General features: G+C 38.9%; 1 protein-coding gene and 1 long non-coding RNA gene across 2 annotated transcripts in view; one reads left to right on the top strand and one right to left on the bottom strand.

Moving 5' to 3' along the window:
- Positions 1–5,669: 5,669 nt before the first annotated feature.
- Positions 5,670–26,471, top strand: part of cntn3b (contactin 3b) — a 59,475-nt gene continuing 38,673 nt past the window's right edge. Inside the window, exons 1-4 of the mRNA XM_044172493.1 lie at positions 5,670–6,147; positions 12,186–12,321; positions 15,052–15,187; positions 25,444–25,619. Of these exons, the coding sequence (XP_044028428.1) occupies positions 12,267–12,321; positions 15,052–15,187; positions 25,444–25,619 (367 nt within the window). The 5' untranslated portion in view covers positions 5,670–6,147; positions 12,186–12,266. The remainder of the gene's footprint in view (positions 6,148–12,185; positions 12,322–15,051; positions 15,188–25,443; positions 25,620–26,471) is intronic.
- On the bottom strand, positions 6,893–10,806 carry LOC122864818. The gene is made up of 4 exons (XR_006375307.1): positions 10,674–10,806; positions 10,418–10,534; positions 9,931–10,146; positions 6,893–9,768 (listed from the first exon to the last, which is right to left on the bottom strand). It is a non-coding gene; the product is annotated as an uncharacterized LOC122864818 (long non-coding RNA).

Here is a 26,471-nt window from a genome sequence, read left to right as displayed (position 1 = left end):
AAGAGCTTTGTAGGTGAGAAGAAGTATTTAAAATTCTATTCTGGATTTTAGGGAGTCAGTGCAGAGAAGCTAATATTGGAGAAATATGATCTCTTGTCCTAGTTCTTGTCAGTACACGTGCCACAGCATTCTGGATCAACTGGAGAGTCTTAAGGGACTTATTCGGGCAGCCTGATAATAAGGAATTGCAATAGTCCAGCCTAGAAGTAAATGCATGGACTAGTTTTTTGGTATCATTTTGAGACAGGATGTGCCTGATTTTTGCAATGTTACATAGGTGAAAGAAGGCAGTCCTTTAAGAGTGTAAAGGATAAATTCTGATCAAAGATAACTCCGAGGTTCCTTACGGTGGTGCTGGAGGCAAGGGCAATGTCATCTAGAGTAACTATATCTTTAGATAATGTGTCTTGGAGGTGTTTGGGACCAAGTACAATAACTTCAGTTTTGTCCGAGTTTAACATCAGAAAATTGCAGGTCATCCAGGTGTTTATGTCCTTGAGGCATGCTTGAAGTTGAACTGATTAGTTTCATCTGGCTTTATCAATAGATATAATTGGGTATCGTCCGCATAACAATGACAGTTTATGGAGTGTTTCCTAATAATATTTTGTGAATAGAATCGGTCCAAGCACAGAACCTTGTGGAACTCTGTGACTAACTTTGGCGTGCACTGAGGACTCACCGTTAACATGTACAAACTGAGATCGATCTAATAGATAGGATTTAAACCAGCGTAGTGCGGTTCCTTTAATGCCAATTAAATGATCCAGTCTCTGTAATAGGATGTGATGGTCAATGTTGTCAAATGCAGCACTAAGATCTAACAAGACAAGTGCAGAGACAAGTCCATTGTCTGATGCAATTAAAAGATAATTTGTAATTTTCACTAGTGCTGTCTCTGTGCTATGATGCACTCTAAATCCTAACTGAAAATCCTCAAATAAACTATTATTTAGAAAGTCACACAACTGATTGGCGACTGCTTTCACAAGGATCTTAGAGAGAAAGTGAAGGTTAGATATAGGTCTATAGTTGGCTAAAACCCATGGATCAAGAGTGGGCTTTTTAAGAGGAGGTTTAATCACAGCTATTTTAAAAGACTGTGGGACATAGCCAGTTAATAAAGGCAGATTGATCATATCCAGTAAAGAAGTGCCAACTAAGGCACTAACTTCTTTAAGCAGCCTAGTGGCTAGATACATCGGTACCAGTTGAGGGCACGATGTGATGAATTTTTTCTCTAATAGTTAGAACTGTGACTCTCTGTCAGCCTGACTACAGTGCTGAAAAGAAACCTGGGGTTGTTTTTATTATCCTCTATTAATGATGAGTAGTAAGCTGCTCTGGCATTACGGAGGGCTTTCCTATATGTTTTAAGACTATCTTGCCAGGCTAAACAAAATTGTTCCAGATTGGTGGAATGCCATTTCCTTTCAAGTTTTAGCGATGTTTGCTTTAATTTGTGGGTTTGGGGGTTATACCATGGAGCTAACCTTCTTTGTTTTATTATCTTCTTTTATAGAGGGGAAATAGAATCAAGTGTTGTTCGCAGTGAGCCTGCAGCACTATCAACAAGATGGTCAATTGTGGAGTGGCTGAAATTAGCATAGGAGAAATGCAGATGGAATCGTTCCTTAAATTTAGCTACAGCACTATCAGATAGACATCTAGAGTAGGAGTTTTGGCATGTAGTCCAGTAATAGGACAAGTTATTAAATAATGACAAATAGAATTGGCTGTCGTGTTTTTCAGGTTGGGTGTGAAAGACTAAGAACAAGGCTTTCGAAATGATTTATAATTTAGTTTAGGTTTAGAGTTGATTAATATGCTTGAGTCGAAGATGGCTGCAACTCCACCTCCTTGGCCGAGGAATGTGAGTACTAATATGACTGGGCGGAGTGGATTCATTTAGGCTAACATATTCTTCTTGACCCAGCCAGGTTTCAGTAAGCCAAAGTAAGTCAATGATGCTCTGATATTATCGTTCACTAGTACAGCTTTAGATGACAGAGATCTGATGTTTAAGAATCCACATTTAATTCTTCCTATTTAGCTGTGCTATTTCAGCGGTGGTAATTTTGTTTAGGTTTGTATGTATAACTCCTCTTCAGTTAACTTTTGATTTTATTAATTTAAGTGGTTGGGGGGCAGGAGTTTTGGGTGGGTAACCGCTCTGGAAGCGCAGAGAAGTGTGTAGGACTTCAACTCTGCCCCCTGGTCTCAACTCTGAGTTATCATGGTTTTGGTCCACTAATAAACTAGATATGAGAGCTGCTCCATCCAAAGTGGAATGAATGCTGTCTCTCCTAATCAGAACAGGTCTTCCCCAGAAAGTCCGGCAATTATCTACAAAGCCCACATCGTTTGCTGGACACCACCTGAACAGGCAGCGGCGGAATGAAGACATGCGGCTAAACATGTCATCACTGGTCAGATTTGGCAGGGGCCCAGAGAAAACTACAGAGTCCGACATTGTCTTTGCATATGTACACACAGACAAGGCATACCTGAAGGCACCAAAAGTCTCGGTCAATTAGTTAAGTTCAGACAGTGAAGAGAGCTTGTGGTCGGTCAGTGTGCGTTCACAATTGCTGTCAGTCATCCTTATATGTAATACTATAATGATACCACTAAAGCTTCTTTCCAAACCTGTAACGTCAGCTGCTTCTGAGCTTTTTAATTTTTGAGGTCCCTGATCTGCATGTCCTCAGTGCTGCTGCCTCTTGAAATTATTTCTGCTTCTGGCCTTCCCCTAATGTGGACCACTTGCCCTTAATATTGTTCATTTGTGCATGAGAAGAAAAAAAAATAGATGCACAGAAAACTTTACTGACTAACACTTTAGAGTCTGCACTTGTTTTAAGTACATTCACACACAGACAATCTGTCCAACACACTGGTTATCACTAAATAAATGTAAAAATGTGAAAATTCTGTAAAAACAACATAACATGTAAATGACCTGATTCTTTTCAACAGAGACAGCAGTCTTACACTGATGAATGCAAGTTCAGTGTGTGAACTACTTGCCAAATACTATTCTGAAAATCTGTTTCACCCTTGTGAACCTCTAATGTAAACAGACGAAAAGTCAGGTAAAGAGGTATTATGCAGACAGACAATACAGACCTGCAACTTTGGGTTTTATTTTTCAAGTTCAAGGTTGAGGACAGTGTCAGTGCATCCGTTTATTTGCAAAATAAAAGTCTGGAGAGAAGTTATTCCTTAATTTGGCATTTATTAAAACAGAGGATCAAAACATCTTGTACAAGGATCTTTTCTATTCAGAAAACCACAGTCAGCAAGCTGTTAAGCTGTAGTCAACATCCTAGGAAAAAGTGCTCTTCTTAACATTACGCAGAGTTTTAAATGAGAATGTACAACTATCTGATAGGTTTCTACAGAGGTGGGGAGGAGTTGTGGTTTAGACTTAGCTCTCCCTTCGGTGGTGCACAGGCTGGTCCCAGCCTCTTGGCACACGATTCCACCCTTCGTGTGGAGACAGCGCCCTAGTGGAGGAATCCTACACTCCCTCTGTTTGTAAGTTCCTAAAGTCTCCGCTTCGTTCCCCACAACTGATACTTCTCCTCTCATGGCCATTACAATACATGCTGTCCTCAGTACATGATGTTCTTTCTGATATCCCTGTTTCTTTGTATAAATGTAAGCCTGTTTGCAACAGCTAATCAACTTTTCCCTGCAGTCAGCAGGACAACACTTTGAATTGTTAAGCCTCATGCCCTGCGTATGTATGTGTGTACAATAGTTTCAACATGGTATTTAATATAAAAGGCAAGCAACCTTTGTTTAAATTATTAATTCTCACAAAAGCAATGAATGTTTGTTAGCCTACATCATTGCTCACTTGCAAAAATGCAACAGAGCCACTACAGCCCTGATATCACCATATAGTTAAACAAGCTAAGGTATTTCTAATAATTTGACAGTGTTCGTCTTTTGCAGTAATGTCATTGTAAGCTACTAGCTTACACTCACAGGTGATAGGTGTGCTACTTGAGGAGCAGCCAAACTAAACTTCTAACTTACCCTATGGTTCCTCATGCGGGATCAAATTCAGCCAGGCTTTGTTCAAACGCACAAAACTTTATCATCAACCGAACATCACTGAAAACCTCAACGCAAACACGTAAAAACATGCTAATTAGTAACTTTAATGCTAACCGCTTAGCTACGCTATAGGCTCACCTTTTTGCAGTAACTTCACTTCAAGCTAGCACCGCAAAAGATCGGTAAATAATGTAATATCTAGCAAATGCAAAACGGTTATCTCATGTCAACACTCATATCATGTCACCTTAAAACTATTTTTCTGTATTGTTTTCAGTTGTTGACTAAATAATCACACTTTAAATGCCTCGTTTAAATCGTCTTACCTGAGGTCCTGCGCTGCAGGGGCTAGCGCAGGTGCACTGATTGCTCGTGTTGCCTCGCCGCTGGTGACGTCATGACCATTCAAGGTGATGCGTGGTATCTGGACACATCTGCTCTCCACAGAAGTCAATGGGAAGGATTGGCGTATCATATTCACGCAAAATCGGACTTTGGCTATCATCTGCACGCAGTTTGAAAGTGTAAACCCGTGTTATTTGTACGCAGATTGGTGATACTGGGTTGTGCTTGGAGGATAAACTGAAGTATTAATGAGCGTTTTTTCCCAGAAATATCAAGTAGTTACTTGTTTTAGGGTTGATTTTTCCAACCGTTACTTTCGTCCCGACAGAGAGGTGCGAAAGTAACAAAGCCCACCCTCAATTTCCGTTCTGATTGCGTCCGACTCATTCATCCAAAATTTAAAAAAACGATTGGTATTGCTTGAAGACATGTGTATGTTGTTCACAATACACTATGGTTACTCTAAATATCATCTCTGTGCAAATAGAGAAATACAAAAAAAGTTATACTTTCGTCCCTGCTCTCCCCTAATGATCAGTACTCAGTAACCACTCAATGTGTTGCACTACTTTACTTTAGGGGACACAAAAACAGTAACTAATGAATGAATCGTTAGTTTTGTGCCGTTCACCGGTTGGTTCAGAGGTAATCAGGAACGACTCATGAACAAAGTGGTCAGTAGGCCTATTTCGATTCACAGATATTTATGAAGTAATTGTTACCTGATGATTCATTAATATACTGTCTCCCCGTCAGCATGATTATGTATAGTCCTCCATGCGGAGTAATTCACTAATTACTTATTAATGATTCATTAATTATCAGTTCGTTCCTGATCCGTTCCTCACTCGTTCCTTAGTAAATACTCAATTTTTTGTTTACATATTGTAAAGTGTTACCCTTTTTTACTCTCTCTCTCTTTCTCTTCTTCCAACGATCAGCAGCGGCTGATCAGTAGATGCCGCAATTCACTACATCTACTGCAAAATCCCTGCATCAATTTACCACCAAAACATAATAAAAACGTTTACTGACCAACATCGGACATTAGGCTGTTTGGTTATTGTGACAGGCTAAATGATCAGTTTTAGTTTATTTTCAGAATGTTCTCCTATTCTTCTATTTTCTAAGCCGAATAGCTTTTGATTCACCAACATATTTCTGGAAATGTCCACTTGATCTCTGCTCTTCATAACGATAAATATCCCGAGATCAAATGTGCACTCACTTAAGCAGAGGAATGGCAGGTGCCCCTTACACTGGTGGCGCATTACTGTGCTGCGATGGGTGTTTTCACGCGTCACCAGTGGGCGCTTCTTCCTGCACACAAAGAGAGCAGAGCCCCGGGATGCGCACAATGTGAGTCTCCGCTCAGAGGCACCGCTGTCCTCTCTGCTTCGTGGCAGCGCTTTGTGGAGTGTAATACGAGGAGGTCGAGGATCATCCCGGTGTAGCGCGTATCATCCTCAGCCAGCAAACTCACATTGTGGAATTAACCGAGGTAGAGGATATTGTTAGTCCCGACCTTAAAGATCGAGAGACGCACTTAGACGGAGCAGAATTAAGTGCAGAGCGCAAACACTGCTGGAGCAGAGAACAACCTCTTCTTTGGCTTCCGAGAGGACAAGAGTTGCTGTGAGACCTCACTAGAGCCAGAAAAAAACACAGCAAACGGATACTGGAATTACAATCAAAGCAGTTTAATGAAGAGGAACATTTTGCATCCTAGATCAAGTAAGTATCCGTCAGAAATCATCACTGGCATGTTTGCACGTTAATTTCCTGCCTTTTAATATTAATAGGTAAGGAACTGTGTGCTGCTAAGTTTGTTGCCTTTAATACAACTTAATTTGACTCGGAGCAAAATAAAATCACCTAAAAAGCCATATCCCTGTGGTCAGATATCTTTATCTAATATTCTAAAATCGGAGAAAGGGACACTGAGACAGTGTGCATGCTGATTGTGGTCGCACATGCATGATGCTGATGATTGCGTTTCTAGATGAGCCTCAAATGGTTTGCATGGTCCTACTGGGATTTCTACTGTTGGGGCTCATTTCCCTCATCTAGGACAAAGTCCATATGGCGCTGCTCTGCTCAGTCACACAGAGAAACAGCATCAGGAATGTCCGCCTGGAGAAAAGCTCTCTCTCTAACTTGTTTAAGGCATTTATTTCTGTTCCTGCAGAGGAAAATAATCTGAGCTCATGTGGATTTTCTAAATTGTGATTTTATGTTGCTGAATTGTATCTGTATGTCCTCTAACATCATACTATTCTGATAGCATTTTTCTAAAACAATCTCACAGGATTATGATAGTTCCAGCCTACGGAGGTATTATTAGAGAAATTAATGCAACAGCTCAACTTCACTCTCATTTTTCTTGAAAACCAAATATTTGGTCACCAGTGGTCTGTACATAAGTATTCTTTTTTCCCACCCAGACTGCAAAAAGACAGACCCAACAGTGAGAGAAAAATGCTCAGCCTGCTCCATCTTCAAAGTATCCTACTATTCAGCAGGGATTGTAGTCATTCTCCCCTTTATTCACGTTTATTTATAGATCCTTTGCACATATTTTGAGCAATAGCCAAATGAGAGGTGAAACATGTCTTTGAAGCCATGCAGTCATTATTCTATAATGAAGCAATGTCCAGCATGGCATTGCAGGGTTGAGATGTAGCACCATTTGCTTCGAAAACCCCTTTTGATTAAACCAGAGTGGCAATTACATTGAACAGGCAGTTGCTTTTCCGAAAAGGCTGTGAAATGGATTGAATAGCATAAAAAAAATATATGTAAAAAGCCTGCCTGAGTGTTTCCTGCTCCCCATCCTTGACCTTCTGTCATGTGTTTGTGGCTGTATCTAGGATGAGGGTCTGGGGATATGCCTGGCTGATGATGGGGTTGAGAAATGGATCGCTGCTCCCCTTTCTTTTAAGTGCACTTACTCTCCTGCCCCTGCGTTAGGCAGCAGTTGAGGGATGCAGCCGTGTTTAATGTTGGAGGGAGTCACTGGGGGCGTCCTGCTGTCTTCCAGGGATTCAGTGATTTTTCGCATGAAAATACACAGCTGTATAATGTCTACAGAGCGTCCTGCCCAGATGTTTAGTTCTACTGTGGTAAACAGATATATAATATGTAAAAAATAAAAAAATAAAAAAATCATCAGAAGAGATTATAAGTGAATGTGAAATTCCAGTTTTTATGTTTTGTGTGAAAACCTTCACATTGGGCATGAAGTGCCTGTCACTTGAGTGACATTTCACAAGCAGACATATTTATTCACATGGAACTCCCTCTTTTATTCATTGCTATATGTTGTCCTCCAGCATTCAAATGTGACATTAGCCACAGTTCTAATCATGCTTTCTTATTCATACATGCACAGTGTGACACACACGTGTGAAGTGGCTACTCTTTTTTTTTTTTTTGCCTGCAAGGCTGTGTTTGAAATGAAATGGAAGAAACATCTCAGAAGAATACGCAATCAACCAATTCTTTCATGAATGTTAATGTACAGCTGTTGAGATTGAGTTGGGAGGCAATTACATGAAATGTCTTTTTATTTGAAACCTTAATGCATAATTTGCAATGGGACACATTACTCACTCACCTTAGATAATGCAGAGTTATGGCACAATCAATACCGAACAATTACTCCTACTTGAAATACAGACATTAAGATCTGCCCATATTTGTTAATGACTTCGCTTATTTTTTTTTTTTTTAATCTCCCCTGGCTCATGTGAAATAGACATGTGCAGGTATTCAATCAATCAGAGTAAATTAGGAGGCATCAGTGCAAAGTTGATTGTAAATATTTCATTCATTTGCAAAAGCACAGAGCAGCTGTGTATTCAGATGGAGTCCGTCCCTGGTGGTGGATCCTTGTCTCCCAGGTTCTCTTGCTGAGTGATTTAATGGAGATGGCAGCAGATAGTCATAAAGACATTAACTTAGTGGAAATGAATGCATCATATATTGTGGTGAATTCATACCCATTGTGCCAATGGTGTTCAATTTTGAGAGAGGTTTTTGCATGATCTGATATATCTGGATCACCCGGCTCTGTGTTGCTTCTCTACCGCATGTGATCTGAATACAGACCTTGAGCGTGCACACCCCTATGATAGAAACTCTGTCCTTTCCTCTCTTCCTTATTAGATTTTTTTGTAATTATGCTGCCCTCAGGGGGGAAATGGATGCCTTTAACCACCTTTCCTATCAATTATGTGCCAAACAAAAGCCCCACTAACCAAGAAGTCATCTAATTTACTCTGGAATGCGTTTAGCCAATGACTTCCATTAGGTCTAGCTTCTGTGGAGGTGAAAGTGTGATGCCTCATTACATTTAGCAGAGCAATCTTTTGCTCATCATTTCAGTTGAGAGAGCTGACGAAAGAAAATGCCCTCTCATCTTTAGAAGCCCAGAAGAAGTTTTTGTTTGTTTTCTCTGTGTCCAGAGTTTATTTTGTTCTTTTTCTTTTGGATTTGCTAAAGCTTCAGCTTATATGCAGCTCTTCATGGTTAGACACTGGTGCAGCTTTTTGAAGGTCAAAAGTGATACAATTCTTTCTTCAATTTTAGCAGCTCTGAAATGGCTTTTGGAGCATCATGAGATATTCAAGCTCTCTACTGAGAGTCACAGAAAAGCTGTCCACTGAAAATGAAATTCTTCAAGGCAGGGTGACACACCCTTCTCATACAATGGCTGAAACTGGCCATAATGAACCATTAATTCAGAAACAAATCAACAAAGAAGTAAACGCCAAAAAAATGAAAAGCACTGCAGGTTTTACAGACTGCAGAATGAAGCTGTGTTCAAGAACAAACATCCATCATATCCGCAGAGACACTGTGCCATGAACTGTGTAACACCCAACTTGCAAAGAAAGTCTTTTCGAGGAGATTTTCCTCTCAGGATCTTGAAGCTTTTTGGACTGATGGGTTGGGATGATGAGGTTGGATCCTCCAGAAAGCGCATGGCAGTTAATACTGCACTCAAACTGAAAAACGCAGCACACATTTTTTTTTTTGCTCCAGTAGAATCTCAAACCATGTAATCCAATGTGATGGGTTGTTAGAGTGGCAAAACGCCCCCTAAATTTTGAAAGACACCAGGAAATCCACTCTGAATCTCACTGTGCCTGCAATTACACCAGATGAGGAACAATTACTGGCACCAGGACAGTTGAGCTAAGCCAGCACTGGCCATTAAGTTATGATCAGGCAAATGGGATGATTCCATCCTCTGTAGCTTCTACTGCATGTCTGCTCAGTACCATGATGCTGCGTCATACTCCTCCGTAAAATATGTAGCCATGCTTTTCACGCCAAACTACAGCCACAATCCTACAGTTACAAGTTGGTGAAACAAGTGAGTGGTTAGTATTTAGGTCTGTTTCAAGAATTCCAAAGATAGCCCAGGGTTAATCCACATAACAGGGTTGTGTTGTAAGGATGAGGGGTTGGGTTGAATTCTTAATCCTGAGAGGCGTATCAGTTTCCACTTACTGTGATGTAGGTCAGAGCTTGAGCAAAGCCCCTCCTGTACCGCTGATACTACAATTACAGTCTTAGGGCTCTTCATTCCACCGCCACATCAGAAAAGTTTAATAGCCATTTAGATCATTGATCACTGGTTAGATGGGATATCTGATGCAGCAATTTGTGAATGATCAGCCTTTAAGTGTAGGTCCGTGTGACACTAATGATGGGGGTGGGAGATACCTAAAAGGATAATGATAAAAAGATTGCAATGTCTGTTTTTGGATAGTCCAGGGAATTAAGTATCTGATAACTCAAGGCACGGCATTATATTGATTCACAAGTCTAATATTACTATAAAGCAGTTCTACTCATTTCTTTGCAACATTGCCAGCAATGGCCTAATACATCCAGAGATATCAAAGGGATATATCAGTGTCGGGGAAGTTACTTGAAATGTGTAATTAATTTCTTCTTACTTACTATTCATTGAAAAAGTAATTACATCACTTACTTACTAATTACTCAACAGCAAAAGTAGTTAGTTACTTTCCTTTCCTTTACTCAGCCCAGCTCCTTCAACAACTCTGTGACTTCCAACAGCTCCAAAACCACCACATCCACACATCTTCTGTATTTAGTGCATTCAGAGAAAAAATACTAACTAACATATAATTTGTTTGAATTAATTTGAACGCAACCAAAGTAGCCTAATAGTATACGTTGTAGAATTTATGTTCAATTTATTTACGGTGCGTCTGTTGCCTTACTTGAGTGAGCTCGAGCTTTCTCACTTCTCAGATGTTTTAGTATCATGATTATCGGCTCAGCACGGCCTGCTAGTTTTCTCCATTTAGTCTCACCGAAGAGAACACTAGCCTAGTTTACTGAAAGAGAAAAAGGGCCTGCAATGGGTCTCAATGAGTGCATTTTATGAATGCAAGAATACAAGGCACAGCTTTTTTTGAATTTGAACAGAATTCACAGAACAGTGACATTAGCCTTGGTCACTGCACGTAGCACTTTAAGTTCCGTTCTCACAATGAAGCTGTTGGAGGGTTTACACACCCTCCAGCTCTGAACAAATCCAGGTAATTCCTGAATTTAGGCTTTCTAGAGGCTTGACTCAAAATGTAAATAAACAATTTTGGACTTATGTACCTCAAGGTGTATTCCTCCCCTTTTGGCAGAGGCTGGCTGCCTCCCTACCTCCAGCCCCTGCCCTAAGCTAACGCGTCCCAGACCAGTCTCGAAAATTATATCAACTGTCCAGACCAACCTCCTGCTGAACAGCAAACAAGCACACCCCTAAATTTTAAAGAATAATAACCGAAGAACAGAATAACTGAAATAAGTAACTGCAATGTAATTACTGAATTTCAATATGTAGCCTCTTACACTACATGTTACTGACCAAAGTAATAACAGTGCTGTAATGCATTAGTCACGAAAGCGTTAATGCCCGACACGATATTCTCCTGATGACAATAATGCTAATGATATAGTCAGAGTCATTGTCTCAGACTTAACAAAGCTCCTCCAGAGCCACAGAGGACATACAACTGTTTTCACAGGCTGAGTAGTACTTCCAGCGACTGGTGAACTGATCTTGATGTGTAAAATTGTTAGAGTTTCCCTTTAAAGGGATAAATACCTTGGTAGTAAAGGTATAGGTTGAATATAGTATATCGTTATGTCAGTCAACGCTAATAGTGGACAATAAAATGTACCATTTTTATTGTTTTAGTATGTGGCCTTCTTGTATTTTCTGTTGATCTAAGGGAATGATGCATGTATATAAAAATGAAAACAGTCAGTTTGCTTACATTCAGTCGGCCACCAAACCCTTTGTTAAAGTATGAAGTGGCATTTTGTGGAGTGCTGGTACACAGTCTGCCAGCTCCTATTAATAGTCAAATAGGGAGAGAGAAGTATCTTTTGAGGTCAATCATTTCCCTCATCACTTCTCTTTAAAGCTGCAGAATTGAGCTTGTTAGGCGGGATGAGAAACATGCACGGTAGAAGAAAACATACCCATTTAGCAGCTGTTTCTTCTTCTGTGCCACCTGAAAATCACACTGCCGGGTTGCTGGGTATCCTGTTTTCCCCGCATCGCTTCTCACTTCCTCAAGATTCACTTTCTCTTCACTTACAGTAACTCCCAAATAATAAGAACCAATTATGTTGCAGTGCTATAATCATGTTTTTTTGCTGATGAATGCTTGTCGTATTTGGATCAAAATGTCATATTTTAATCATATCCATAATTACTTTCCCTTCAGATTAAAATTCTTGTATTCAAGGGAGAGCATTCCATTCACAAGCAATTGGATGAGAGTCTTATTAGCCCTCGGCAACTAAAGATGATGTTACCATGGAAACAAATTGTTCTGCTATCAATCACTGGATGCCTTGCAGGTAAGATATTATATTTGAGTCTCACTGCACTTGTTATGGTTTATGTCACAACAACATCTCACCTAATAAAGTTGTGTTTTCTATTGCCTATTCATTACAGAAGAATGTTAATGTTGTTTTTTTTTTGTGTGTTATTCTTCAATCTCACAGACTAAATGCATGTATGTCTGTAAGGTTAGAGGTTATAAATAGCATTTCATTCTTCATAAGCAGTGTTTATATAAAATACAGAGTTTCATCCATTAGTGAGGAAAAGACAGAATCAGAACGGTTATAAATTACCTCAGAAAAGCTCTTCTTCATGACCAAAAAGGTTATACTGATTAAGTTGCAGTCATTACATGTACAGCGTTCCAGCATGATGTCCTTCACCGCTCCCTACTGCACATTTACAGTACACTGTCAGGGACAACCGGGTGTCCGATCCCATTCCTGTTTATGGCCTGTCCAGATCATTATCAGAATCCATGCAATGAATCCAATCCAATCTACTTGCCAGCGTGCCTCATTCTGCCCTTGTGTGGCCGCCTGGGATTTGAGCAGGAGAAGCAGACACTCTACCAGAATGTCAACCCTTGTTCAAATGACATTGTAAATCCCAATGAATGTTATTCAAATTGGCTCATGGGTAATTCACACCCAGTACTCAAGGGAGCAAGATCCAAGCAGTCTCACCTTCCAGGTGTTCCAAATGTTTTTAACAGGCTGTGGTTGCTACCTATAGGTGCTTATTCAGTGTTGTGATCATACCCTTTGAAACCCTCGAGAATCACTTCACCTGATAACAATCATTATGACATCTGAAGTGACATGTTGTCTGGCTCTATCACTGGGACTTTCAAAATCCTCTGACACCTTCGATCAGGTCCATTTAATTGCCGGCCCGCGGGCCACATCCGGCCCAGAAGCAACCTCCAAGTTTCTCAGCATACATAAATCTGATATATGACAAAATAAGTAAACTACATATATAGTGTGTGGAAGTAGCTTACGAGTGAGCCATCTCGCTTCCTTCGCATCTCAGAGTTCCACATGCGCAGTACCAATCGGGCAGGATGTTTACGGATGTAAGGACACCGCCAATCATATCTTTCACAAATCAGCCTTTTCTTATGTGAGTTCCAACCACGCTTAGTAGCTTTTCAAAACATCAAGCTATTGACAGTCACAAGTAGGGAAGTGCTCTACTGAAAATATGTCTCTGTCAACCCTGAAACGTAAATTTGACAATGAAAACCGTCAGTTTAACCCTGCCTGGACTGGCACGTATTTGTTTATTTTACCGCCATATCCAAATGCCTGCTATTTTTTATTACATTCTTTTGCATTTATTTAAAATTTGTCATTACCAAAAACAGAAAAAAAAAGGTTTTAAATAGGCTGCTGAAAATGTCTGGCCCATCTACATTTCCTGCTTTTAAAATCTGGCCCAATTGAATTTGTAATTGAATAGTCCTGCCTTAGATGCTAGCCTGCATGGCATTTTATTCAAATTCACATTATGGAACCAAACTGTGAGGTGAATGAATCTGATGTGATTTTGCTGCTGTTTGGTTTGAAACTAATTCCATTTTCTCCATATTTCTGAACAACCACCAAGAGGTGCTGTGATTCATTGTCATATCTTGTTTCTCACACATTGAAATATATGTTGATTCCTTGACATATTATTACCAGTTAAAACCATGTGTAGAACTGCTGGCCACATGCTGCAATCTGTTAGCAGTAGGATATTAATTAGGCCTACTCTGGCCGTCTGTTGACTGCTTTCATTTAGTACCAGATTGTGTTCCACATCCTTTCCTTTTAAGCTGCTGGCAGATGAGTGCATCCTTATGGCTTCAATTAACTGGTGCATGCGAAGTATGACATAGATGTTCTGAAAATAGATCACTCTGCTTTATTTATCAACCCTGTCACTTTCAGGGAATCATTAATTACTGAGGAAATATGTGAAAACTGGCTTTCTACATCAGCAGTCAACTATTAAACTTTAGCGCTCAGCTACAGTCCTCAAATATCATTATCTATCATTATGTTATTGTTACTTGCTAGTAATTAACACTGAACATCTCAGTTTAGTTCTATCACTGTGTATGTGAGCTCTGCAACTCCATTAAACTCTCTCAAACCCCTTAACCAGCTAAATATTTACATAGTAATCAAAGCATTATATGACATATTTTAACCCAGGAAATTAATTATATCTTGGACAGCAGCAACAATATGATGATTTATCACGATGAAAAAGTGACAGAATGAGGCCTGGCACTATGTATAACAGGCCCTGCATGCAAAATTAGAGTAAATACACATAAGTGCCATGGTCAGTGTTTTTTCTTCACTATTCCAAGTGTCAGGTCCATCTAAAAAAATGCAGTAGCATACAGTGAAACTGATACCAAATATGTCAGCATTAGGACTTAATGCCAAACAAGGGTAAGTGGGATTTACTCTTCTTAATGCATGATAAGCAAAGGGTGTACACAACACATCTTGGGGATTGTCTTAATGTATTTCTTTGTAACACTGTTTGGAGAATAGGACACAGTATATGAAGTATATTAGTGATATACACTGAGTGTCAGAAAGTTGCTACATTTCAGCAAGATTAACTATTTTTCCTCACAGTGTCTGTGTGTTTGCTGTATTCTTCCAGTATTTTCTCTTAAGGTCAAAGAGACAATTTTTCTGGCTTGTACTACTATAGACTTTCTCCCCTTTCCCCAGCCTGTACAGAGGATGTCATATTTCAAGGGCCAAGATGGAGGACGGAGCCAAGTGACCTCATTTTACCGATCAACTCCCCAGACCAGCAGGCTACCATCACGTGCGAGGCAGAAGGGAGCCCTCCTCTGCAGTACAGGTAAATTACCACATCAAAGTTACATTCCCCACAAGCCTCGACTCAACTGTCTACCCGCTTTGGCTCCACATCCACATCACATGGTGAAAATCTATTGCTGCTTAATTGCTTGTAAATCTTCATTGCTGCTTCCATGGAAATCAGAGAGGGTACCAATGGCGTTGATTGCTATTGATTTGTTAAAGAACAACGTTTTCTGGACATAAATGTTCGAGAGAGATTATGCACCATCCAACAAAAAGATGGGCTTCAAAGAGCAACTGCTTAATTGAGCATCCATTTCTAATTGAAGAAAGCGTATCTATTTTCAGCCTGAGCTATGATGTAGAGTTAAAGTCAGTGAGCCGTCACTGTGGTTGATGAATATGCCAACACCTTACATATGAGTGAGGTTAACTTTATTAATGACAAGATTTAAGCCACTGTACGGCTAAAGCTAATGATTTATAATATGGTGCACGGCTTAAGAAATCATTAGGGCAGAAAAGGAGATTCCAGCGACTCATTTGCACCACAGATCCTTTGATATCTCCCCGGCTATTCCCTGGTGGTGCAGGGAGCCTGCCTGAAAATGGCAGCTGGCAGCTGGTTTTTTTGTGGTAGATTGTGTTTCGGAGCTTGGTCAGCACCATGTAGATGCACTGCAAGCAGGGGAGAAAGGCAATAACCTTGTGAGTGACATTCTGTTAAATGCTTACATTTCCTATAATGTGTCTGCGCTGAAAACATGGTCCAGGCACAGCAGCTGGGGGTATCATTATACTTGTTGTGCAACCTGATCTATTCCAGGATAAAGCCGAAACCATCACTTGCATTATTTCACCCATAACTTAAAGCATTCTGACGTTCACTTGTGTTGTTGAAGAGGTTTTCTCTTTCAGGTTCTTTGGGGTGTTAATGCTATAGTGGGAAATGGTGTTGTTGTCAGTATGATCTGCAACTTTTTCTACAGCTGAGCAAGCACAGGCCGGGCGTAATGTTACAAAAGCAGTTATGCACAGATTATCTCTATCACTATTATAACATTTTATCCACATATAAAAGCTGCACTAATCAAAATTTTATACAAACAATGGATCAGATGTGACAAACCCACAGAGATTTATGACCAACTCTGCAGTTTCCTTAGCTTTATGGAGTGTTTTAGTGTCTTCCAGCTCATTGTTTTGGTTTTATGGCCGCAACTTCACGGTTTTGGTTTAGTCTCACTGCTTTCATCAACCCTGAGTCTGGCAGCAGAAGGCAGCTGTTTTTTGCAAAAAAATCTAAATTACTTTAGGCTACTTGCCCTGCATCAAACAGCAGACAAACAATATTAGCAACTAGCTTCCATCCTGGAAGAGGGATCCTTTCTCTGTCGCTCATCATGGGGTTTCTTCCATTTTTTCCCCCTTATTCCAATCAAGGGTCTAAGGATAGAGGGTGTCTTATGCTGTTCAGATCATAAAGCCCCTTGAGGCAAATTGTGATCTGTGATATTGGGCTATATAAATAAAACTGACCTGACTTGACTAGTGGAGCATTTAGCAGCTAAAGTGCCAGATATATTTGTCAGGAGTAGGTGAAAAACAAACAAACAAAGCTAAAAGGCTGGATAATATTAGATTTAAATGTATCAGGTCACAGAAATACAATTTCGAAGGAATGCTAATGTTGTTCCATGTCTGCTGGATGTGTAAATCAGCAATAGTTTGCTAACACATTTGGCATATCATCTTCATAAGGCAATAATTGATCAAATGTGTGACTTTTAGCTTTTTGTGGAGTTCTGACCCCAAGTGGTCATAAGCAAACAAACAAACAAAAAACTGATGCAGCTTTAAGTTAAGTTGATTTAAATACAATAAAAAATATATACCACCCACATCTTAAGGAGAACTGGTGATAAAGCTATTTTTATTATCCTTTTTATTCCTCGGACTGTATATAAAGCTATTGTTTAACTTCACTCTGGTTCTCTAGTGAGCCTTGTGTAGCTTCTGTCTTATTTCGTCCATTTTTAGTATTTTCTCAGAGCTTTAGTACCTAGAGTTCACTAATTCTCCACCATTTTGGAGCACTCTTGTTTGTAGCACAAAAGAACACACATACAGTGTCCCACTCTAGTGAGATATACAGTACTGTTTAGAGTCAGTGCCCTCAATTATGAATAAAAAATATGGATGACATTTCTGGTAATGCTTTTAAAGACACTAGATTTTTACCCTTAATTTTACTTTGAGGAAGGAGTCATTTTTTAATCTTTATTTGGGGTGCATCAGTATTTCTGACACTGATCGTCCTTGACTTGTTTCCCTTCGGGCAAGGAGAGGACTTTTGTGTCCTGATGATAAAATAGAAAGCATAAATTCTTGGCAATTTATTTCAGTAACACTGAAATTAGAACCTCAAAATGTCCTGAGCAGACTGAAAAAAAATGCCTTCAGGAATTGGTCATGCTGTGACTTTCACCAGAGTCTGCAAACTATGTATGGGCCTAGACCCTGCAAATGAACAGTATTTGTATAATTAGATATGCCAAACGAGAGGGTATTACATTCAGAGCTCCACACTTAATTTCCTCAGTTACTGCAGCTATTAAGAAAAATTCATCCATTTGGTTTAATATCCATAGAAAAAAATTGGGTCACCAACATTGAATTTGTCAGAGAAGATGATGTTAACCCTTGTCAGGGACCCACTGTAGCATTAAATATGTCAGCTCTCTTGCAATCGGGTGTTTCAGTTTTAGTACATATCCTCTAGTGATAAAATGTAGGTAAGGTATTGAAATTATTAGTAAGATATTACCTGAATCCAGTGGACAGTGGCCAACAGCTGCAATGAACTAAAGCAATGTATGTGGTAATATCAGGTACAATTTAGTATGGTATAGTAGCTGTTTATTTGTGTCATAAACATAAAACTGCCTAGCCCACATGGACTTAATTTTTTTAATAAAACTATATATTGGTAATGTAAGTTACCATACATCAACAGACCTTCTTTCTTTATATATAAAGAATAAATGCTGAGCGCCATTGAATATTATACTACTACCTGTTTTGAAAAATAAAAGTCAAAAACAAAACCAAAAAAACAATATATAAAATAAAGATTTTACCTCAGTAGTCCAGGAATGCCCATGCTAAAAAAATTTTATTAATTACGGTTCTTAATGAAGATGTAAATATTTTAAAATGGCTCACAAATATATAGTTTCATTTGTAAATAAAAAAAACGCTCATTAATTTCCTAAAACAGCTAGGCACTGTAGTTTTTAGCAAACATTAGGCAAACAGGAGTAAATAGTGCATTTCTTGGGGAGTATTTTCAGCTGCGGATTAATATAGATTTGGTGCTCTGTGAGTATTTACAGCAGCAGGACAGTGTATGTGTGATTTAGTCAAAATAAACTACAGTGCTCATACTCAAACTAATGAAGGAACATGTCACCTAGTTTAACGGTGTGGCTTACTGATGTGTTTTTAATGAACAACAATCTAGCACAGGAATTTAACTATATCTGGATTTGGCTACACAAAACATACTTGTTAGTAGGATCAATTAATTTTTGGTTTTGGTCAAGTGATTAACAATAAAAAAATATATAGTATCATCAGCCTTATCCTTTAATTGGGGTAAATCATTACCACTAACTGTGTCAGAGTTGGACTGTCAATCAAAGAACAAGTGCTTTACAGACTCATCATTTTGCCCTGATGGTCAGCAATCATGGAAAAATCCATCATAGAAATAGACACGGTAGTATGTAATGCAGACTTGCATTTTTGAAAATGCAGGAAAACACCAACTGAAAAACGCAGGACGAGGGAGAGTGGAAAGATCCAAAAAGGGGGAAAAAAGTTCCTCACATAATTGCTCCTGAAATATACTGAGCATTTCAGATTGGTGATTTTTAACAGTGATATGGAGGTAGACACATCATTTAATAGGCTGTTTGACAAGTTTGAAACTCTGTATCGAAACAGATAGCAGATATGATATCCCGAGTTAGTTAGCTTCATACCATCTCATTGTGTTTCCAACACTTGCACACACACTTCCACACGCCAATGCTCCGCTACACCTCGCCCACTCGGTGATACTGTGAATATACGAACGGGAACCCTGACACTTCTTCAGTTGACAAATAGTCCAGTGTAGCGCCAGAGCACACTCCAGGGCTCAGAACTGTGCTTTATGAATACACCTGTCACTGTGTTTACTATGAATCTGCTGTAACACAGGATCAAGGGCACAGCAGTGATTGGAAAAGGGGAATAAAAAAGTACTCTGCCTGGTGTCTGCTATCATGTAATGTGACTTCAGGCAGATGTATGACTGTACCTTTGTTTACGGGTCAGTACAAGGTAACAGGGACATAAATAGAACTGGGAGGGTGTGATTAGAAAATTTTTTCGTTATGAAAAAACTGTTGCAGCATAGTGCCAGATAACAGGGCTGAATCTAGAAATTGTTTCTAGTCAAGTCGATTTTTATCCTTTTAAAGAATGAGCTTATGAGATCATATCAAAAGCAATGGGATAAACTGGAAGAATGCAGACCTGTGGTCTTAAATAAAGGCTATATTTTTGAATTTCTAGAAGGTAGATATATGGACTTTAAATTATTTACTGTGTTGGTGCTTGATCAATATACATTTATTTACTTATTTCACTTTTAATTTGAATAAAAACCTCATATGTCCAGACTACAAATTGTAAGTGTGTAAACTGTAAATGGTATTACAGTATGTCTGCTGATAAGGGTGTATAACTGTACTGTATATCTGTTAATATTTAATTAATTCCATAGGATTTTTCAAGCTGATACATACACAAACCCACACATACACAGACAAAAACACTCACACAGGGTTGTTTTAGGAATATTAATCGCGTTACATTTGCCATACATTTGAAAGCCAAATGAACATCAATTTATTAAAAAGCAGTAGCAATAACCTACTAAACATAATTGTAGAGAGTACCCTGGTCAGCAGTTGAATTTCTATTATCAGCTCTAAGCTCTGCTTGTGTGTGTATGTGCAAACAGTATGTGGTCTGTGTGGTCACGGCCGTCTCTGTGGGTGTCTGGCCTGAAGGAAAGCCAGGTGAGCCAGTGCTGCAGTACAATCCCCAGTCTATTTGATGAGGAGACCTCATGCAAAATTGATGTGAACTTCAAGGTCACGGGGAGTTCATTCAGAGCATGCTCAGATCAGCCCGCGCCTGCAGCACACGGCAGTAAATAGGACTGTTCTCCTGGACTCTGTTGGATTTAACTGCAAGCTCCTCTCGGCCTGATGTGGTGTTAGATTCAATATGATTCAGTTTGGGCTGTACTACCTCTGCTCTGCCTTGGTCACCTTTCTGTTTTTACTGATGCAGTTATGTGTTTGAGAGCGAATTATAATGGAGGAGGAAGGGTACAATTTTTGGTGGTTTGTAAACATTTCAGTGTCTTCAGAAGAGAAGCACTCATACCCTGTGTCTGAAATTGTTCACCTTTCATTATAAGTTTTTTCTTTTAGTTTTGTAGTGTAGTTTGAATGTCTAGTGAGAATTATTATACTCTATATAGTAGGCTCAAATAATCCCAAAAGGTGGTGTACAATCAAAAGTCACTAACCAACAAAATAAGATGCATCTTGTAAATTGTTTAGAAATGGCTTTATTAATGATTAATAAATAATTTACCATTTACTATTGTTCTGAGATCAGTTGTACAAACATTTACAACTGCAAACTTAGATTATTTAAGAACCCTTTATGAATGATTAACTAATATTTATAACTGCATACTTGATGGTTTATTACCCTTTATTAATTACTTATTAACATTTATAATTACAGATAACCTACTGACTTTTGCTGTCAGCTTACTTGAAAGTGAGAAACTCTTCATATTTTATTACTGACGTATAAACATTTCCAACTGCTTATGTGAGGTTTATTACCCTTCATTAATGACTTATTAACATTTATAATTAAAGATGACTTACCATTTTTTGCTGCTGGCTATTAAAAAGTTATTAAAGATTATTAACCTTTTATTAATAACTTAGTAACATTTGTAATTGCTTACTTGATGGTTTATTACCCTTCATTAATGACTTACTAACATTTATAACTGCAGACTCGATAGCTCATTAAAAAGTGAGAAACTCTTTACCCTTTAAAATAAAGTCAGATTTAGACTGCTACAAGATGACAGAAATGGCCTGAGTAGTGTCCAAAATAATTTTTTGTGACACACAATATAGTGTTCTACATAGAATGCCCTATATAGTTAGTGAATAGAGAATTAGTAAATGATTTTGGATACAGCTACAATCATGATTGATCAGTGACATTTTGTAACTATACTGATTATCAGGTGGTGGATGTCAGACACAAAGTAGCAACAGATGAGACTAAGGCTCATAATCATCCTATTTTCTCAAATTAAATCATGGTGCTGTGTGTTTTATCACTGGTGGGAGAACATTTCCACCTGGTGGAAGAGGAAGTGGCAAAATTGAACATATGCACAAAGTCCCCCAAACAGTAGTGAAAGAGCACTCCATTAAGAGAAGGTTGCATTTCTCACTTGTGTTTTGTCCCTTTGGAATAAAGAGATTACAGCCCAGCTGGGTTTATAAAGATGCAGTGTACAGTGTGTTGTGCTGATGTTTCTTCATGTGATCTGAGTGTAACGGTTCACATTTTTTTCACTTGCCTTTCACTGTCACCATGTTAGAAATTGCAAGTACTTTAAATAATTCAGAAGTATGAGGCTATCTACTTTACCCCTTATAACAAAATGACAGCAGCCCATTTGCTCTTTTTGATCTTTCTTTATCTTTAAATCACATCCACCTTTTCTGTGTTCACACGGCAAAGAGGAGCTCTCTGATTCCCTCAGGTTCCCCATGGCTCATAATATCAGAGCCTGTCTCAGGTGTTTCTGCCGGAAGGGTAGCTAGGTGGCTTACTGATTGTGTCTGTGGTGCATAGACAACATCACACCTGGCCAGCTGTCTGCTCCAGGGGTGTGTGATCTGTCCAGGCTGCCCAACTTCCTACCTCTCCCATTAAGTTCAATCATGCTGTGTGGATGCAAGTCTAACTAGCTTCCCATCCTTTTCCATTTAACCTCCTCCCCTCTTCCACATACAATAATCATCCCTTTGACAAAAACAAAGGAGCAAAAGGACAGTGGAGAATCAAATGGAGAAATACAAGGACATAAAATGTAATAGTAGAGTGTGTGTTTTATTTAAAATGCCCAAATTATGTATCAGCGTGTGTTTTCATATATATTCTTAGAAACATAAGCTTTGTCATGACAAGTATACAGCATGTAAAAGTAACACCATTGCTGGCACAGTGACAAAATCAGTCAGATTAAGTGACTGGCACAGACTGTTGGATGAATAATGCAAGCTACAAGATGAAAGACAGTTTTGTCTTTTGTAGTCTGTCAGGCAGGAGACTGGGGAGAGCCATGACTGGCTTTAAGACTGCATGAAGCATCATTCTAACTGCCTGTTAGTTTGCCTGGGAGGGAAAAAAATATATTAATTTTTTTTTCTCCTTATCATTGAAATTGTCATTTCACAGTACACACGGTATTCCAATAATTCTTTGTTTCTCAAATTCTATAAGGAACGGGAAAAGTAATTTATCATTTTGTGTTAATGTTCTGAGATAAAGTCCTGTTACTCTCCATCCTCTTATACAGTAGGTATCACTCAGTTTCAATATATGTTGCTATCAGACTGACAGACTGTAGATTTCAGTGAATAACATGTGAAGTGTTTTTATTGTTCAGCATGAACATTATTCAACGTTTTGTCTCTGTTGGTAGCTGTGATTAATAGCTGTCACTTCCTGAACTGTGCTTGCATGACAGAGTATCTGGTGACCTTTCCTTGAAGGAAATGGTCTGTAGACAATGCAATATGAAGGTGTCAGAAAGCAATAAGTCAGAGACACAAAAGCACAAACATAAACTAATTAGAGAGCACTCAGAGGACACATAACTCTGCCAAGGCTGCGCAGTCCTTAGACTTGTAATTTTAATAACACAAAATGTTAAGGCATTTTTAATCTGCATCTGGATACAAATCAGCGTCAAAATGTCCATAGAGATATACAATCATGGGATGCTTTTGCCATATTTTTTCATTTTTTTATTCAAGTAAGTGCAGTAATTCATGAATAAATAGTAACAAGAGAGTCTACAGCCATGCTAGCAGCTCTGTGAGGCTGTTCTTTGGCACAGTGGTGCTTTGACCTAAAGTCAGCATGCTAACATGCTCACACTGACAATGCTAACATGCTAATGTTTAGCATGTATAATGTTTACCATGTTAGTTTTATGTGTTAGCAGTGGTGGAACGCAAGGACATTTACTCAAGTGCTGTACTTAAGTACAGTTCCGAGTTACTTTTGTATTTTAATTGTATGCTACTTTATACTTTTGCTTCACTACGTTTCAGAGGGAAATTATTCAGTTTTTACTCCCCACATTTATTTGGCAGCTATAGTTACTAGTTACTTTGCAGATGGAGATTTTATAAATCTATAATGAGCATATAAAATACAATGCATTGTTATTGTAATTAAACCACCCAACAGTATATAAAATGAGTAAAATTAGCTCTACCACAGCCAGCTAAATCATTAAAATGCATCTTAAATGTTACTGCATCAACAAGAATACTCCAATAGTATAATATATGATAATGTAACACTGACAGAGGCCATTTTGACTGCATAGGGAGTACTATTGCTTTTATACTTGAAGTACATATTTACAATAATACTTTTATTATTTAATATTATTAAAGGACCAGTGTGTAGGATTTAGTGGCATCTAGTGGTGAAGTTGCAGATTGCAACCAACTAAATACCGCACGCCTTACGAGCGTGTAGGAAAAACTACGGTGGCCACGAGAAACGCAAAAGGCCCAATCTAGAGCCAGTGTTTGGTTTGTCCTTTCTGGGCTACTGTAGAAACATGGTGGTAGAAGGGGACCCCTCCCTCTGTAGGTAAAACCGGCTCATTGTAAGGTAACGAAAACATGGTGATTATACACATTGAAACATACCTATGAATATTATATTGCATTTCTGCCGGTAGATCCTCCTAAATGTTATACAATGGACCTTTAATGCTACCCTTGTAAATACTTATTATTAATAACTTTTACTTTTGTAAGATTTTGAATGCAGGACTTTTACTTCAGAGTATTTATTAAAATTGTGATATTACTACTTTTACTTGAGTAAAAGATCCTATTACTTCTTCCACTGCTGTGTTTTGCTAATTAGCACAAAATATGGTTAAGGCTGATGGGGATCATCATTAGTTCTGCAGATATTTCATAAACCAAAGTATTGGACAAAGGGAAATTTTAATCTGAAAAGTCAGGGGATCACAAGTTATTACAATTTATCCTGAGGGGGACATGCATGTGTATACAAAATTTCATGGCAATCCATCTAAAAAATGTTGAGACATTTCACTCAAAACCACAAATATGAACCTCATGGCGGTAGAAGAAAAGTCAGGGGATCACCAAAGTCTGTAGGATTCATCCTCTGGGGACCATGAATGTCCAGAATGTACAGAATTGTATGTCAGTTCATCCAATAGTTGTAGATTGACCAACAGACCAACTTTGCCACATCTCTAGCGTGGTTAAAAACAGAAAAAACCTTCAAAATGCTCTATCTCACTATGCTAAGAAACATAATTTTGTGTATTTTTACCTGCACAAAAACACTTGTTCCTTGGCCCATGGCCTAAATTTTGATCAAATGTCAATGAAATCTGTTAACGTTTTTCAGATATTTTGCTGGCAGTCTTACAAACTGGAACAAAAACAACCTCCCTAGTGGAAGTAATTAAAACTTAGATGAAATATAATCTACTTCACCATACAAGTAGAAGAAAATCAATACTCATCCCAGCAGATTTGCAATTTTGGAATTTTGCCTAAAATAATAGCAAAACAAAATACTTAAATGAAGGCAAACTGTTGAAAACTGGGAGCTATTGCTGTCCTCGATGTCAAGAAATATTTTCTTTCTTCCAAACTTGCTGTAAGGTATATTCACAACATTCAGATTTCTCTGTTAATAAAACAAAACCCTACCCTTATTACTCACCTTTTATCTTCTCAGCAGGATGTGGGTAGACTGATCAAATCGATCTCTGTGATAAACACTGTGAGCGTGCATCCTCAGGGGGATCAGCTACTGATTGTGTTTGCGTTTTTCCAGATGGTCACTAAACGGAACACTCATTGATCTGGGGAATGACTACCGGCGTCACATGTCTGGGGGCAGCCTGATCATTAGCAACCTGGACAAGGACCAAGACACTGGGGTATACCAGTGCACAGCCTTCAACACGTGGGGGTCGATCCTCAGCCGCAGAACTAGCCTGCAATTTGCATGTAAGTGATCCTACAATTGCTAACACGTTTCTGGAATGGCTCTGACAGAGTTATGACATTCTGGCATTGTATCTACTGTATATCAGTCTGACATGTGTGTTATATGGTTGTGGCCCGGGCCTTCTTTTTTTCATTTACTTTTCCGATTTCTCATTTAGATTGCCTGGGAATAGATTTTTGAGAGGGGAAATGGTAATCCAATGAAATGTCAGATGCAACAAACACTGTGGGTGAGGCAGCTTCTGACTGCCTCTGAACTCCATTGATTCTCATTAGTGGTTCCAACTCTGACAGCATCTCTTCTCAGTCCGAATTGACTCATATTTTGCCAAGTGATATGCCAGCCCCTGTGATCCAGACTTTAAAGGAGACGAACACAAATAATGTTTAAGAAGTGTTTGCATCTTTGTAATCACCAGCCACTTCTTTTTTGTATAATATATACAGCAGATTGCGAGTGGATCAGACAGTGACAGGCTGTCTGCTGCTCTATCAGCCTTCTGCTTAAAAGACAAAAGGTGGGTTGGAAAGTGATGCTGTGGAGTGGGGTCCTACCTTCCAGACAGGCACTGTAAAGGTACCTCTCCTCTCTTGATCAAGCCTGCTGACTATTGATCATGTCCCAAGGATAGAGAGCCTTTCACTTCCTCTCAGGAGATGGACTGCTATTATCCCTGTAGCCCAGTAATGAATCTCACTTGTGGGGACCGCGTGAAGAGCAGAGCTGCTTGACATTTATTGTCTTGCCTAATGCACAGTGAGGGAGGTTTAGCAGATCAGCATGGCTGATACTCTGTTTTTCCATGTAATGAGGCCACTGCCCTAAGATGGAAATGTCATGCCTTCTTTGCT

This window comes from Siniperca chuatsi, linkage group LG2 (assembly GCF_020085105.1).
Source record: "Siniperca chuatsi isolate FFG_IHB_CAS linkage group LG2, ASM2008510v1, whole genome shotgun sequence".
NCBI classification, from domain to species: Eukaryota; Metazoa; Chordata; class Actinopteri; order Centrarchiformes; family Sinipercidae; genus Siniperca; species Siniperca chuatsi.
The sequence above is the reverse complement of the archived record's forward strand: the minus strand, read 5'-3'. Positions and strand labels throughout refer to the sequence as shown.